The sequence below is a fragment of the Astyanax mexicanus genome, chromosome 14 (assembly GCF_023375975.1).
Source record: "Astyanax mexicanus isolate ESR-SI-001 chromosome 14, AstMex3_surface, whole genome shotgun sequence".
Classification (NCBI taxonomy): Eukaryota; Metazoa; Chordata; class Actinopteri; order Characiformes; family Acestrorhamphidae; genus Astyanax; species Astyanax mexicanus.
The window spans coordinates 44,519,974-44,538,502 of record NC_064421.1 but is presented as its reverse complement, the minus strand read 5'-3'; the positions used below and the strand labels follow the sequence as shown (position 1 = coordinate 44,538,502).

The 18,529-nt window shown below is 39.4% G+C and overlaps 1 protein-coding gene across 1 annotated transcript in view; it reads right to left on the bottom strand.

The window, feature by feature from the left end:
• sorcs3b (sortilin related VPS10 domain containing receptor 3b) overlaps positions 1–17,309 on the bottom strand; it is a 106,752-nt gene extending 89,443 nt beyond the window's left edge. The window contains exon 1 of the mRNA XM_049464128.1: positions 16,841–17,309. Within this exon, the coding sequence (XP_049320085.1) occupies positions 16,841–17,110 (270 nt within the window). The 5' untranslated portion in view covers positions 17,111–17,309. The remainder of the gene's footprint in view (positions 1–16,840) is intronic.
• Positions 17,310–18,529: the final 1,220 nt, after the last annotated feature.

Genomic DNA, 18,529 nt, shown 5'->3' with positions numbered 1-18,529 from the left:
CACCACCTGACCTTCTCCTCTCCTTACTACCTTCCCTGATCACGACCTCACCACCTCACTTCTACACCTCTGCACCGCCTTGCCACCACACAACCTCAGCTTATCACCTCCTCAGTTTTTCTCCTTCTTATCACCTCATTTCATCGCCTCCTCACCACCTTACCTTTTCACTTTACTGACCTTCTCTAAATTCATTTGCATATATTTAAATATAAACCCATTAAACAGCTTTTGCTACATAAACAGCAGGTCTCTCACACGTAAACCTGTAATCATGATAATGTCTATAACCTCCACAGTCCAGTGGGGCTGTAGGGTAGTTGGGTGTGGGTGGTGGGTAATTGGGTGTTTAGTTGGATGTGGGTGGGTGGCTGTTGGGTAGTTGGGTGTGGGTGGTGGGTAATTGGGTGTTTAGTTGGATGTGGGTGGGTGGCTGTTGGGTAGTTGGGTGTGGGTGGGTGGGTAGTTGGGTGGGTGGTATCTACATTGCTTGGGGCCCCCAAATGCCTGCCCTCACCAGTATTCATATTAAGTTGCATGCTGGTGAAATATACCTGTTCTAAAACATCTTCATAATTCACTAATCAGGTCTTGACCTCAGAGTGCACAGCTGTTCTCAAACCCAGTTCAGAGAGTCGGTAAAGTCTGTAGAACCGCTAACATCCTGAAGCAAAGCAGCACCGCCGGGAACACCAGGAACAATAAGCCTTCATCACAGATTCTGAAGTCTGATAGCACCTCCTGGATCCCCGCAGGGACCGAGAATCGTGCGCAGAGTAGATGAGTTGAGCAATATTCACGCATAACTTCCTGAAGAATTCCCAGACAAAAAAGTCGGACCCGGCGCCTGATTGCATTTCTTTGGGAAAGCTGAATTGGGAAATTAAGCTATGCATAGAGGAACGCTCGCGGTTCAGCTCTCTCTTTCTCTCGCGGAGAAAAGCTTTGGGAAGAAAGCTAAAACATCCATAATAATGAGGGGAAATTATTTTTTTTCTTACAGGTTTTTACAAGCTTCACATATTCCACAAGGACTCGCAAAATAGTTCTTCCGCGGCAGGAAGGAGACTTTCGCGATTAAGTTTTCCGAACTCCTGACAAATCGGACTATAGTGGAAGGAAAACGACGAGGAGAGAGCTCCTGTGGTTTACACAAATGGCCCCCGAATTGCGACATTGTGAGGGAAACTCAGACCTTCCCTACTGGAGCGCTGGGCCAAAACAATCTGTTCTGCCTCGCCGGGGTGACCCGGGGCGCTCCACATTTGCATTAACTCATCCTCATTCAGGTGAAATCCCTCTGCCATCTATCTGCTCTCCTCTAGAGGAGCAGCCATCTCCCTAAATGAGGCCAGCGAGGATCCTTTCTATTGTTCCTCACTCAGAACCCAGCAGATTAATTGGAGTCCATCTAAAGCGCCACATAATTTGCAAAAGAATCTGTCAGCTAACTCAAATTAGTGTTCCCTCAGCTGCTTGGCGGAGGTGTTTCCACCCTTTCAGTGCTGAGAGCTGGAAAAGCCTGGGGATAATCTCATTCACAAACTCTGTCTCTTTAAATTCAGACGCTTCCCGGCTCTCTGAAGTTGTTATGCAGACCAGGAAACCAGTCAAATTATTCCCTGAGAGGAAGCCAGCTCTGCTAACTGGCAAATAGAGGAGAGGACATCTCTTTGTGTACGGTGGGCAATATGGAAACATCACAATACATTTTGCTTTATGGAGGTTTGAAAATAATAATTTATTTTTTTAAATGTACATTATGATGTACAGTATATGAATTGTACAAAACATACAGCTCTAATAGAAAGTAATTAAAATACCACTTCAATATGATCAGTTTCCCTGATTTTGCTATTTATAGGTATATGTTTGAGTAAAATGAACAGGTTACAGTGCTTTCAGACCTCAAATAATGCAAAAAAAAAAAAAAAAAATCATCCATCTTGTGATCCAGTGATCATCCATCTTATTCTTGATTTTATTCCAGAGGTTTTCAATTAGGTAAAATCAAAGAAATTATCATTTTTAAATGTTTTTTCTTGCCAAACTGTATATAATATGTCATACAGTGTGGATTTTAGTTTGTATTTTTTGAACATTTTTATAATATAATTCACAGTGCTGTACAGCTCAGAACTAATCAATAGCATGGCCCTATTCTTTTATTTTTTTTTTTAGAGGTTAATTTAAAAAAATCTCTATATTTTTGTGTACAGGTGCCCTGAACTAAATATTGGAAGCTTGAGTAGCTGCAAAGAAGACATTGCAGTATTTTAGACATATTTTATATGTATGTATCAGTTAGCAGATGGAAGGGAACCTATTTTAGCACCAGCAGTAATTCATACTCCGCTGACGCTCAAAACAGCGAAATATTCTGCAGTTTATGAGGATGATAATGTGTTGTGATTGAGCTCAGCGCTATATGGGACTAGGACTGTGTTAGACTTCAGACATACTCGGTGGAGATGGATCCATATTCTCCACCAACAGCTTTAATCAGATCGGAGATGTTTGTTCTACAGCTTCCGGCAAATCAATCACTCCTGTTCACAGTAATGACTGAGCTGTCTTGCCGAACACAGATGGGTCCCGTTTCTCCCCGAATAACAGCTACAAATCCCCCAGACGCAAAAGCTCCGATAAACAGGGGAACCTAACCTCCTCCAGATCCAGCGTTTCACTGATACAGCCTCCCCTGGCATTAAATCTCTTTTCGGATGAGGAGCTTCATCAGTGGAGCAGTGTCTTTTCCGGAGAGGAGGACATTCTGACTGACTTTCCACAATAGCAGAAAATGACTTCAGACAAAAATAGTCCCTTAGAAGGACTCCCATTGGAAGGTAATCTAGCAGATGACCAGTCACTTTGGCTTTTACCACGCTGTGCTTCCCTTTCTTCTCTATGTGGATTAATCCTCCCAGCGGGTTCCTCAGGCCATGGCGCTTTATGTGACAGCACATAATTGTCTGCAAGCGCAGCAGCAGCCCTTTTGTTTCCTCTCTTCTTCCTGCTAACTCGGATAGACTCGTAAATAGTTTGGGAGAGTTTTAAATTGTCCCTGCTATACCTTTCGCCTCGTCTCCTGCATATGCCTCACTGGTTTGTAACCACTTTAGAAGCAGCATTTTCCTCCTGAAGACACGCCTGGGCTTAGTTTCTATAGAGTGAATTTTGTGCCAAAAGTTTGACATAAAAAATAACATCTGCAATCAAGATTTTAAAAATCAAAAGGAAATAATGTATGTTGCAAATTTAAAAGAGAAAAAATATATAACAAATATATATATTAAATGGTTACTTTATTATCCTTGGCAATGGTTTTTCAGTCATTGCTTTTATTTGTGGATTTTTCTGATAAAGACTTTTGCTTCTGGAATCTCTCCTTTGCTTCTGCTTCAGTTTTTTGCTTCTGAGTTTTGGTAAAGTTTTCACAGGTGGGCGGGGCTTAGAAGAAGGCGTTCCCCTTGAACAGGGTCCAGTGCACAGCAGCAGCAGATACTTTTACAATTAAATTTCATACAAACGTTATGTTTAATGTTATATTTCTTCTCTAAGCAAGTGTTTCACTCTATTAAAAAGCTCATGTTAGCGAGGTGTGCTTAATATTCATACGCAATGTAGGTAACTAGCTAACTCACTACCTCACTAACTAGGTAACTCACTAGTGCACTGACTAGGTAACTTACTAGTTCACTGCTTAGGTAACTCACTAGTTCACTGACTAGCTAACTCATTATCTCACTGACTAGCTAACTAACTCACTAGCTCACTGACTAGCTAACTCACTAGCTCACTGACTAGCTAACTCATTAGCTCACTGACTAGCTAACTCATTAGCTCACTGACTAGCTAACTCACTAGCTCACTGACTAGCTAACTAACTCACTAGCTCACTGACTAGGTAACTAACTCACTAGCTTAATAACTAGGTAACTTACTAATGCACTGAATAGGTAGCTAACTAACTCACTAGCTCAATAACTAGGTAACTCACTAGTGCACTGACTAGGTAACTAACTAACTCTCTAGCTCACTGACTAGCTAACTCACTAGCTCACTGACTAGCTAACTCATTAGCTCACTGACTAGCTAACTCACTAGCTCACTGACTAGCTAACTCATTAGCTCACTGACTAGGTAACTCACTAGCTCACTGACTAGCTAACTCACTAGCTCACTGACTAGCTAACTCATTAGCTCACTGACTAGCTAACTCACTAGCTCACTGACTAGCTAACTCATTAGCTCACTGACTAGGTAACTCACTAGCTCACTGACTAGCTAACTCACTAGCTCACTGACTAGTTAACTAGCTAGCTCACTAACTAGCTAACTCTCTAGCTCACTGCCTAGCTAACTCACTAGCTCACTGACTAGTTAACTTACTAGCTCACTGACTAGCTAACTCATTAGCTCACTGACTAGCTAACTCATTAGCTCACTGATTAGCTTAATCAGTAGCTCCCTTACTAGGTAACTAGCTAGCTCACTGACTACCTAACTCACTAGCTCACTGACTTGGTAATTCACTAGCTCACTAACTAGCTAAATTACTAGCTGACGCACAAAATTCACTTCATAAGTTTCCTCCCTCTAAATTGTTGCTTGTAAGCCTTCAGTAGAACCTCATAAGCGTTCAACACTGCCTTTATCAAAACAGCGTAATCTGTGCAGTTCACGCCATTGGGCATGCTCTATAAACTGTGGCTGAATTAACGACCCCATTCTTCCTCTCATTCGTCCTCTCATTCTTCCTCTGGCCAATCTCTCCGCAATTTTTCAATCAAATGAAAGAAAACATCAATTGCACCACAGCTAAAGTGAGGCATGAGGGCCAAACACTTATTCCCATCAAAACATGCTTCATGATCGGGGTGTCAAGTCACCTGTCTCATTTTAGCTTATTCAATCAACTGAGCCTTTTTCCTACCTAGACAGAATGTGTTTTCTCTCTTTCTTTCTATTTTCTCTCTCTTTCTTTCTCTTTCTCTGTTTCTGCTCAGTGTCTGCATATGCTGGACAGTATGTACCACAGGTTCATCAAAGTTTATTATGAAATATGGTTCTCTTACAAATCTGTGAGTGTTTAATTTTAGATTTCCTCACTGTTTATTTGATCTTTTCTAGAGTTAAATTAAAACCTCTACAGAGTGTAATTTTTACACCCTGCAAATTACATTCCACCTTAAATAGTGTTGCGGTTGTGTAACTAGATGTTATATTTTAGTGATGTATATATATATATATATATATATATATATATATATATATATATATATATATATATATATGGTCCCAATCTCTCGACCAGCAGTTAGTTACCTTAAACAGCTAGTTAGCTAGGTTAGTTAACCAACTAGCTAACCTAGCTAAAGCGTATTAGCCTAATATAGATAGCCAGCCAAATTACATGAAAAAACATTTTAGCCCCACAGCTACATTTTATTTGTTAATAAATTAAGACAATTACAAGCTACAAGCTTTACAAACTAAAAAGAGTGATTAACCGCAATACTGCTAGTTAGATTAAAAAGCCAGCTTCATGTATTATAATTTAACATACTTTAAAATGGCCCCTGACAGAAAAGCTAGTTTAAAAAAAAGCTAAGCTAGCTTATGCTAGTTAGACAGATAACCTCTAGTATTTCAACAAAACAGGGTCTCACACAATATATTTACTATGTGTAGTTCTTGTTTAGGTAACGCACACTTGCTAAAATGTATATTAACAACAGACTATTCTATGAAATTAGTTTTTAAATTGATTTTATTACCTTTTTGGGCTTTAAACCGCACAAGAAAATGGCTTCCTGCTTCTTCTGTCAGGCTGTGGAGGAGTGTGGGAGGAGCCTAACCGAATTAAAGTCTGAGAGAGAGTTATTTAATTACAACACTAAACCATCAACACCCACTTCAGTCTTTAGATTTTAACATTACCAGTGCAGAGAACATGTAAAGCAGCTCTGAAATCTACACTGAACTATAACTCTGAAGTAGGTAACTCTTGAAATTCAGCACTGGTGTTTTTGCTGGTGTGGAACGTCTTAGTCACTGGTGTGTTCTTATATATAAAGTGATTTTTGGTAAACTCTCGCTCTTCGCTTTCTCAATGTGTTGAGATTTGTTGCACTTAAAGTTCAGACTGAATTCAGAAAGACAGCTTTTAGGTTTTCTGCACCATCTGCCCGGAACAACCTCCGAAATGAACCGCTGAACAGTTTAATGGTTTAAGGCTAGAGTAAAGTGAATTGAGTCCAGATTGACTTTGTGTATATGCATGTATATTTTATGTAATAAATATTATGTAATTGTTTAAATTTGTTCTTGTTAACTAAGCCAGATCTTCCTTGTGAGAGAGATATGTGATCTCAATGGGATCGTACCTGGTCAAATAAATGTCAAAGGAAAAAGAATAAAAATATCTGTCTTTTGTAGATGTATCCATCTGTAGCCTCTTCTGTTTACGAGCCATTCCACCATATGGGTGCCATTTGCTTGTTGTAACTCTTCAACTTTTTAACACTGAATCTTATAACACATGTTTAACTATTTAAAACATGTACTGGTCACTCTTTAGGTCAAGTTTACCTAATTTTTACTTAAGTTTTATTTATTTATTTTTTTTTACAAAACTCACATTACTTAAAAAAAAACATGTTTAAATGCAAGTCCACTACTTCCTTTGATGTTATCTCAAAGTGTTTATTTTAAAGAAATGGTTGACTACATGTTCAAATAATTGATATTTATGACAAAAAAAAATAACTCCTGTTACTGGAACTCACTCCTGTTTCCTGCACTTACTCCTGTTACTTTTTACGTTATGCATAACAGGAATGAAAGTAACAGGACTGAGTTTTTAGCATAGAATTAGCAAAAACATGAGATTGAGCTCCTAAGTCATAGTTACAATATAATCAGATATACAGAAAAAACTAATGAGGGAATTTAATTTTGGTCTTCCCATGATCTTCAGAAGAACCAGATGATGTCACTTCCTGTTGTAGATGTGAACATGTTGTAGATTGTTCCAGATGTTTCAGATGGGAAAATGTTTTATGGTAACAGGAATGAGTGAAAAAACAGGGACACAACTAAAAGGTGTATTTTAATTATTTAATTATTTTTACTATGAGAAAATGCCAAACAAAAATACATCTCTGAATGATTTTACTAATTATATTTCAAGGTAAAGTTTATAGTTAGAGAGTGGGGACAAGTATAAAATGCTATTTTGTCAGTATTCTAAGTAGTTTTTATTCATTAATTCATTTTAATTATATATTTTACTTCTGCAATTAGGTCACTGTATAAGACACTATGCTTAGTAATAAAATGTATTTTAAAGTTATTTTGTGTGCACATTTATATATGTAATTTCCTGGGGACAGAAAGGGCACCCATTCTGTAAGTATACTCATATACTTGAAAAAAACTGACCAGCCAGTATCAAGCCATTATCTCTATATCACATTCCTCCAGCTGGAATGTCTGAATATCTGAAAACAGAAGATGAAAAAAAATCTATACAGTGAACAAAATACATCATATATTTATATATCAACATATATCAACATATATAACTATTTAGAAAAGTGCTCCACAGATAATATAAGCAGACATAGCTCATCAGGTACAGTATTATACAATAAAAATGAAATACAAGAACAGAATGCATTCAGAAGAAAATCCACTAACAGACTCTAAAATCTAATACAGCCATACTAATACAACAGAAGCATCTGACACCTCACAGAGCTCCACTTTACATCATTAATAATCCTGGACAAGCCCCACATGTAAAGCAGTGAAGATCCCAGAAGAGACCCCATTTTAAAGCATTAATAATCTGGGATGAGCCCCACTTGCAAAGCACTGAAGATCCCAGACAACCCCCCTCCCCCCTGTTTTAAAGTATTAACAATCTCAGATGAACCTCCACATAAAATCATTAATAATCCTGGATGAGCTTCACGTGTAAAGCAGTAAAGATCTCAGATGAGCCCCCTCTTGTAAAGCAGTAATAATTCTTGGCCAGCCTCACTTGCAAAGAAGTGAAGATTCTGAATGAACCCTCATAGAATTAACAATCTTAAACAAGCCCCACTCATATAGCAATGAAGGTTCAGGACAAATTGTGCAAAGCAGTAAAGATTATTAATAATCTTGATGGAGCCCTACTTGTAATTAATTCAGTGATTCAGTGATCCAAGACCCCCCTTTTTAAAGCAGTAAAATCCAAAACAAGCCCCCATTGTAAAGCATTATTTGTACAGGATAAGCCCCTTCTTGTAAAACAGTGACAATTCCAGATTCCAGATTCCATTTGTAATGCCAGGAAGATCTTAGACAAGCCCCCACGTGTAAAGCAATGAAGGACCTAGATAACCACCCACTTGTAAAATAGTGACAATTGCAGATGAGCCCCCACTTGTAAAGCAATAAAGATCCTGGGCAAGCTCCCACTTGTAAAGCAGTGAAGATTCAATTTGAGGTTCCACTTGTAAAGCAGTGAAGATCTTAGACAAGCCCCCACTTGTAAAGCAATGGAGGTTCCAGATGAGTCCCAACTTGTAAAGCAGTAAATGTTCCAGATGAGCCACAACTTGTAAAGCAGTAAAGATCCTGGACAAGATCCCACATGTAAAGCTGTGAAGGTTGTGGACCAGGCTCCAAATGTATAGTATTAACAATCTTGGAGAAGCCCTACTTGTAATTCAGTAAAGATCAAAGACGCCCATCTTTAAAGCAGTGAAGATCTCAGATGAGCCCCCACTTGTAAAGTATTAACAATCCTGGAAAATCCCCACTTGTAAAGCATATTTGTACTGAGCATGGTCCCTCTTGTAAACCAGTATAGATTCCAGTTGAGCCCCCACTTGTAAAACAGTAAAGGTTCCAGATAAGTCCTCACTTATAAAGAACTGAGAAGGTTCCAGACAAGCCCCCACTTGTAAAGCAATGAAGGACCTAGATGAGCCTCAGTTCTAAGCAGTGAAGATTCCAGATAAGTCCCCACTTGTAAAACAGTGACAATTCCAGATGAGCCCCACTTGTATAGCAATGAAGATCCTTGGCAAGCTCCCACTTGTAAAGCAGTGAAGATCTTAGACAAACTCTGACTTGTAAAGCAGTAAATGTTCTAGACGGGCCCCAACTTGTAAAGCACTGAAGATGGTGGACGTGCCCTATTTGTAAAGCCATGAAAATCCTGGATGAGCCCCAGGTTGTGAAGCATTAACAATCCTGGGCGAGCCATTATTTAAAAAGAATTATAGGCAGAACAGCCTGATTTCTTTCTTAAATAGTTATTCTCTACAAAACCCACCTTGGAAATCTCGAGCAGAATGCTGATGCTGTTTTACTTCACATTCAGTTTGGTGTTGGGTATCTGGGGAATTGCACAAGTTAATAAACCATTAAAACTCCAATCAAACAAAAGCTCCTTATGGGACCCAAAAGGGAGAAGGATTTTCGGAAAAAAAAGAAAGAAAGAAAAACACTGTTGCTAATTCACCCTTTAGCAACGGCACAATTTCTTTATATAGTATACTCTCTCTCTCCCCCCTCTTTGTGTTTAGAGTTTAGATAGATAGATAGATAGATAGATAGATAGATAGATAGATAGATAGATAGATAGATAGATAGATAGATAGATAGATAGTACATTTTACATAGATAATACATTTTACCGTAACGGATACCAACACTCAAAGTCTGGTTATACGCAGTGGAGATCTCTGTGATGTCTACAGAAAAAAATGGAAAATGTGGATGTCAAACTGATCTGCCATCTCAGAGTGTTCAATCTGCCTCATGTGTCTCTCAGTGAGCGAGAGTGAGTGAGTGAGGGAGTGAGAGTGAAGAAGAGTGAGTGGAACGGTGTCAGGCAGTTGAAGGAAACGTTCACGCTCAGGTTAATACAAATATGTACGGCATAAAGAAGCACAGTCTGAATATTTTAATGATCGATTTTGAAAAAAAGAAGAAGTCTGAATCAGAAGAAATGAGAGCTCAGTATCGATCTGTCTGTTTTGAGTGGTTTTGCATCGCGGTTGTTGAGGAGTGTGGAGAATAGATGTGTATGACTGTGGGTGGTTTTGTATTGTTGGGTTTAAGGGTTTATTGGTGAGTTGCGAATCATCTGTAGACTGACTGAAGGATTTCTGTGCTGATGCTTCAGCCTGTACGGAGCTGTTTGGAGGAACGCCGAGCTGTTCGAAAAACCTGAGGCATTAGAGGAATGCCAAACTGCTGCCAAAAATTCAAAAGTGCCAAAATGCTGAGTCGCTGGAGGAATCCTGGGACGCTAGAAGAACGCCAAGCCATTAGGGGGACACTGTTAGAGGAATGCAAAGACATTAGAGGAATGCTGAGACACTAGAGGAATACCAAGGCATTAAAAGAACACAGAGCTGTTGGGGGAATGCTAAAATGTTTATATTTACATTTATATTTAAGGCATTTATCAGATGTTCGATTCAGAATGACTCACAAAAGTGCTTCACTGTTTACTCTGAATATATTCTTAGCCTGGTTTTAGAGGCTTTCGACAAAAAGATACCACAGATTTAGATGCTGTTCAGGACGAAAGATGCAAAGAGAATTTAAGTAAGATTAGGTGCTTATCTTACATCCTGCACAGGGTGCGTCGTGATGCTTATTGCTATCTTACACCATGCAAACAGTCAATTTTCACGCCTAGCATCTGCTTCTTTTAAATAGTGACAGATGGGCGTAGTGATATGGAAGTGAGGTTTGTTTAGGTACATTTCAGGTGTATTGCTATCTTGGCTACAGAAAACACAGGAGCACCACTAGCTAAAGAAAGCCTAGACAACAGTCAGATGTTCATTGCTATCTTTTCAGCACAATGTTCCTACACCCTCCTCGTTACACACACACACACAAGGACAGGCAGCAGTGCACAAACCCAATGCTTGCGTTACCAACAATAAACAGAATACAAAATACATTAACATTGCTGTTCTCGTAAATGACCAGCGTGAACGAGCAGGTCAGTTTTCTATGCTGAGACGCATAAAGCATTGCGCCATTAAAATAGCAATCTGGCTCTTAAAGGGAATGGCAAGTAAAATTCAATGCCCAAAACACTCCCATGATTGATGAAGAGAATTAGTACTTTGAATTTTTGTGTGTTTTAAGAAGCGCAAGATGTACTTTTCCTGTCGTTACGATAGCAACGATACACTACGGTTCACCTATAAAATGTTAAAATTTAAGTACTTATTGACCCCTGGACTCCCAGAAGACCCAGACCCAGAATAAAATGGCCAGAGTACACACCAAGTGCACACCAAGGGGTAGGGGGGTCGCGATTCTTGTAATGCTGGAGGGGTAGGTTAGGGGAAGGGATAGGGCCTGATAGCCCTTCAAACAGAAATTTTTCAGAGGCACACTTTAAACAACGGCATATGAGAATCACTGGTAAGATGGCAACACAAAGTGACGCTTAGCACTATTTTACCAGAGTTTAATGTGTAGTTTCAACATTTTATGATCGAATTCTTTATAACAAACATAAAAAAATATCGCTACTAGTTTGTCTCAGTTGCTAGCTAGCTTATCTAACTTTCCCGTTCCACCTTAAATGATGCAACAGACAGCGGAGGCCACAGCATTTTAAGGTGGAACGGAAAAATAAAATAAAATAAAAGCGCCTCAAAGCTAATTTCAGCTCTCCTTTACAGAGGAATTAAAGAAATGGACAAAAATAATTAATTTCTGCACCATCTCTCCGCCCCTTTTCTGAAGACATATGATAAAATACACCCTAAAGTTAACTAATTAACCAGCAGCAGCTAGGTTACTGAACTTTAGAACTCCTGATGATGTATCGGGTGCTTAAAAGGTTGTCCCAATTTTTAGGGTGGAGGTTAAACTCTAAAAGAAGGGGTAGGGGTAAGTGGTAGGGCTAAGGGGTGAAATGGGATTGGTCCTTGGTCTAACAGAAACTCCTCCTTCCTGACCTGCACACATACCCACACACACACACACCTGTTTTTTATTACTGCTGGATCGTAAAATACCTCTCGCTGACCGTTGGCTCACACTGTGACTCTGTCTGATATGGACGCGTGTAGGTATTTCTCAGGTTAACATGCTGCCTCAGAACACCTGTGTGTTTTTTCTGTGTGTGTGTGTGTTTGTGTTTGTTTTATTACATGAAGCGGACCACAACATGTTAGCACACTCACAGCGTGGGGGCCAAAAACATTGTGGGGACAGGTTTCTGTGGTCCCCAAATGGGACTCTCTCTGATATGGATGTGTGTGGGTTTATCTTAAGTTCATCTGACGCTCCAGAATAACTATAACTGTGTGTATGTGTGTTTGTTTTTATTACATAGAGAGGACTGACATATGTTAGGAGATTTACATTGTGGGGGCCAAAAACATTAAATGGACAGGTTTCTGTGGTCCCCATTATGACTCTCTCTGATATGGGTGTGTGTGGGTTTATCTCAAGTTCATCTGACGCTCCAGAATAACTATAACTGTGTGTATGTGTGTTTGTTTTTATTACATAGAGAGGACTGACATATGTTAGGATATTTACAGCATAGGGGGCCAAAAACATTGAAGGGACAGGTTTCGGTGGTCCCCATTTTGACTCTCTTTGATATGCATGTGTGTAGGCGTCTTAAGTTAACCTGCTGCTCCAGCACACATGTGTGTGTGATGATTATGATGATGATGATGATGATGAATGATTGGCAGTTGATCTTCATATTTGATCAGAATTTCTTGATGAATGAACCAATAGAAATGCTGCAAAATTATATGGACTAAAATCTGTTTAAAATTTACAGAGTCAAGGTTTTTGAGTGGCAGTGACAGTTTTAGATTAGCAGTAAAGGCATGACTCTGTGTGTGTGTGTGTGTGTGTGTGTGTGTGTGTGTGTGTACATATACATAATAATAAATTCATACATAAATATATATGTCTATATTAACATATAAACATAAGCAGTGTATAAGTAAGTAAATGCGTGTGTATTACCATACTGAATTTTATATGGGTGAGTAAATTTACATAAGCTTCTGGTGTTTGTGTGTGTGTGTGTGTGTGTGTGTGTTGCAGTGTGTTGCTGTCACCCTCTCTAAAATCATCACTCATGCAGGGAGTAAAAGTTGCATGAATGGCATCAGCCAAAATAGCACTGCAGAGCGCGAGTGTGCACGCACACACACACACACACACACACACACACACACACACGTTCGAATACAGCAGAGAACAGTTATCCATCATTGCTTCCTTTTACAGACAGACAGATAAGCACACACACACACACACACACTCTTATATTACAGTGCTCTAGGCTCATTCAGATCAGTTATTAAAGTTTCACACAGAACTGGATCAGAGCCAGTGTTTAAATTTCCTCCGGCAGATCTGAGGATTTATTCTTCTGATCTCAAGCAGCAGGTAAACCCACAACACATCATTTCAATTATTTTATGTTTTACGTTTTATTCCCTTTTTTAACTTACTTTTTTACATTTTATTATTGACACATATTGTTATTATAATATAGTTGTGTTTATTACTTTTATTAGAACTTTTTTTTTATTATTATTTTAGTAAACGGTTAGTCTTAGTGTCATTTTATTCTTTTTATTCTACTTGCCTCAGTTTTGGGAGGGTTTAAATTAATTATTTATTTATTTATTTTTAAACATTTCTTAGAGCAATTTATTTACAATTTTATGCAAAAAAATATTGTATTAAATTAAATCTTACGTTTATCAGTTTGCATTAGTTACTCTAAATTGATTTTTTTTTTATGTCCTTAATGTTTTTGTGTAAAATAATTCAATATTACCCCCCCCCCCACACACACACACACCTGTTCCACCCCTACACACACCTGCCTTTCCCCTACACACACAAACACCCCAATGCTGCACACACCTGCTCTACCCCTACACACATACACCTGTTTTACTCTTACACACACACCAGCCCAACCCCCTACACACACAAACACCTGCTTTACCCTTACACACACCTGCTCCACCCTTACATACACCTGCCTCACCCCTACACACACCTGCTCTACCCTTACCCACACACCTACCTCACCCCTATACACACACCTGCTCCACATCTACACATACATCCCAGACCTACACACACCTGCTCTACCCCCACACACACACCTGCTCCACCCCTACACACCCTTGTCTTACCCCTACACACACCTGCTCCACCCCTATACACACCTGCTCTATCCTTACCCCCACATCTGCTCCACCCCTACACACCCTTGTTTACTCCCACACACACCTGTCTCACCCCCTACACACACCTGCCTCACCCCCTACACACACCTGCCCCACCCCTACAAACACACCTGCTCCACCCTTACACACACACACCTGCTCTACCCTTGCACTCACCTGCACCACATGTACACCTGAACCAGTACAATTCTCAAAAGATCAGCAGAAGAAGCAAGTGTGAACAGAATCTGATGCATTAGAAAACCTTCTACAATATGCTACTAACACGTAACAACCACCTAGCAACCACCAAATTATCATTTAATTAACCAATAAAGCAACACAAATAATTAACCAAAAGCAACATCCTAGTAGCCACCCTGAAATGCCATAGCCACTACATAATATCACTCCACAATCCGCATAACCACTTAACAAGTCCCAAAAAACCTTCTATTAATCACCAGCAACCCATCACCTCTTAGCAACATCCTGAAAAAAAAAAAAAAAGAGGAATAACCACACCTTCAGCACTGCGGACAGCGCCGTCATCACATCACTCACGCTTAACTCACAATCAATTCACAAGCTGCGGTAATTACTCAAACATAATTACACGCTTACATTAATTACAGTAATTACATTTATTACAAAATGAATAATCTAAATTAATCAATTAAAGTCATTTTGAGTGCTATTTTTGCTCTATTATATGCTCTATTTTACATTACAAGAATATAAAAGGAGGAAAGAGCACACACTCTTCCATAAATTAACATGTTTATTTAAATATATATCTAGATCAGAGTAATTAGTGTGTGTGTGTGTGTATGTGTGTTAAAGAGGTCTGGAGTTCTGCAATGTGTCTCACTGATCAGAGAAAAAGGAGAGATGGACATTATAACAGAAACACTGAAATACATGCAGGCTCAACAACATCAAAGGAACACACACCTCCTATTATTATTATAATTATATGATAAAAACATCAATAAAATGTAATCATCACAATTCTAATTTGAGGATTTAAATGACTTTCATCCAGTGAACAGGAGCCCTCCACTGCCTCCATGTGGACAGAAAAATAAAATTAACTAATAAAATAATAATAACACAATAAAATTTTAGAAATAAAACTAATAAAATAAATGTTCTTCTGGACTCTTATTTTTTATTATATTCTTTTTTTATTATTATTAATACCAGAAGTATTTAACGAGTATGTTTGCATATTGTATTCTCGCATTGCTGTTTATGTTCAGTGTACAGTGTGTGTAGCGTGCATAGTGACTAGTGTAGTGTGTGGCGAACATAGTGAATAGTGGTGTCTGTGCATATGATTGATGAGTGTTGTGTAGTGATCAGTTTAGTGTGTGTATTATTTTTTCATTCAATTAATTGTCTCTGTGTGCAGTGTAAATCCTGACTGTTTGGATTAGTGTAGGGTGTGTGTATAAGTGTGTAGTGTGTTTAAAATAGTGCGTGTGTAGCATGTGTGTAGTCACTATAGTGATTAGTGTAGTGTGCAAGAGTAGTGTGTGATGACTGGTCATTAGTGCAGGTGTATACGTATGAGTATGAAGTGTAGTGTAGTGTAGTGAATATATTAATAAGTATAGTGTGTGTGTGTGTGTATGAGTGTGTAGTATAATGTGCAGGAGTAGTGTATGATGACTAGTTGTTAGTGTAGTGTGTGTAGTGACTATAGTGGTTAGTGTAGTGTGCAAGATAGTGTGTGATGACTAGTCATTAGTGTAGTGTGTACAAATGAGTATGCAGTGTAGTGTAGTGACTATAGTGATTAGTGTAGTGTGTGCATATAAGTGTGTAGTGTGGTGTGCAAGAGTAGTGTGTGATAACTAGTCATTGGTGTAGTGTATGCAATTAAGTGTGCATTGTAGTCTGTGTGTATAAGTGTGTATAGTGCATGTAAAATAGTGTGTGTAGTGACTAGTGAATAGTGTAGTGTGTGCGTAGAAACTTGTCGTATGTGTAACATCGCAGTGTAGAGGTTGTGTAGTGACTAGTGATTAGTGTATTATGTGTAAGATATTGTGTGTGTGCGTGGTGACTAGTTATGTGTTACGTGTAGTGTATGTGTTTGAGTCATTAGTGTATTGTGTGTGTAGTGACTATAGTGATTAGTGTAGTGTGTGTATTGTCTATTGTATGTGTCTAGTGTTTTACATGTGTTGTGTGTATAGTATGTGTGTAATGTATGTGTAGTGTATGGGTACTGTGTAGAGTTATGTGAGTGGTGCAGTGAAATGTTCAGTTTAATAATGTTCAGTAGTATAAGGTCTAGTTTAATGTGTAGTGTATATGGTATAGTGTGTGTAATGTAGTGCACAGTGTGCGTATTGTAGTGTGTATAGTATGTGTGTAATTTGAGTGTGTAGTGTGTACTCAGTGTTGTGCATGGGAACTGTGTAGTGTAATGTGGGTATAGTGTAGTGTACTGTTGTATAGTGTGTATGGTATAGTGAAGTGTGCGTGTAGTGTGCAGTGTGAGTATTGTAGTGTGTATAGTGTATGTGTGTAGTGTTTTGCATGTTGTGTGTGTAGTGTGTGTAGTGTGTACTCACGCTGTTGTTGTGTCCTGCCCATAGCACTCTCGCCTGACTGTGCGCAGAGTCTCCGATTAAAGCCACGCTGGACGTCCTGATTGACGAGACTTTCACTCCTCCGTTGGCTCTGTCCATTCCGTTCACTCCTCCGTTCACTCCTCCGCTTCTTCTCTCCCTCTCTCCGCTTGTCCCCCGGCTGCTCTGTCCGTCCTCCCTCTCTGGGAGCTGGACAGTGTTGGCGGTCAGCAGTGTGAAAGAGTAAAGCAGTAACAGGCAGGACAGTCCCATTCTGACCCGTCCCGCACAACATAAATAACAACAACAACAACACAAACAGCAACAAGTCCCCCGGATAAATAAACAAATCCACCAAACAAATAAACAACAACAACAACAAAACCAACAACAATAAAACAACAACAAGTGCAGTGTCTGAGAGAGGAGGACTCCTCCGACTCTGAGCGCGAGCGACTGAGAGCGGAGCGACTGTGAGCTCAGCTCCACCTCTACAGCTACAGCGCTCGCTCTCTCGCTCACCCGCTCTCTCTCTCTCTCTTGCGCTCTCTCTCTCCCTCTCTCAAGCTCTCTCTCTAACATTCACTATCATTCTTACTCACTCTCTCTCTTTATTCTTGTTATCTTTTAATCAATTTTTAATTTTTCCTTTCTGTTACACTACTGACCTGTAACACCCTCCACACTGTTACACCGCTGACTCACAAGACTTAACACTCTTGACCTGTAACAAACTCCAACCAGTTACACCACTGACCTGTAACACATTCCACACTGTTAACTAATGACCCATAAGACTTCACAGTGTTGACCTATAACAAACTCCAACTTGTTACACTACTGACCTGTTACACACTCTACACTGTTACACCACTGACCTATAACACACTACACAGTGTCACTCCTATGACCTGTTACACAGTGCACACGGTTACTCTACTGACTCATAAGACTCCACATTGTTATATCACTGTAATGTACACCATACTGTTACATTGCTGACCTGTAAGACTTCACACTGTTTATCTGTAACAAACTCCAACCTGTTACACTACTAACCTGTAACACACTCCACACTGTCACACCACTGACCTGTAACAAACTCCACAATACTTAACTGAACCATAACACACTTCACATAGGAAAAACCCTGCCTTATCACAATTGTCACTGTTACACCTCTGAACCATAACACACTAAACACTGTTACTCCACTGACCTGTAACACAATACTGTTACACCACTGACTCATAAGACTCCACATTGTCACACTGCTGACTTGTACCACTCTTCACACTGTTACACCACTGACCTCCAACAAATTCTATACTGTTACATTCCTGACCTGTAACACACCATACTGTTACACCACTGACTCGTTAGGTTCCACATTGTCACACTGCTGACTTGTACCACTCTTCACACTGTTACACCACTGACCTCCAACAAATTCTATACTGTTACATTCCTGACCTGTAACACACCATACTGTTACACCACTGACTCATAAGACTCCACATTGTCACACTGCTGACTTGTACCACTCTTCACACTGTTACACCACTGACCTCCAACAAATTCTATACTGTTACATTCCTGACCTGTAACACACCATACTGTTACACCACTGACTCATAAGACTCCACATTGTCACACTGCTGACTTGTACCACTCTTCACACTGTTACACCAC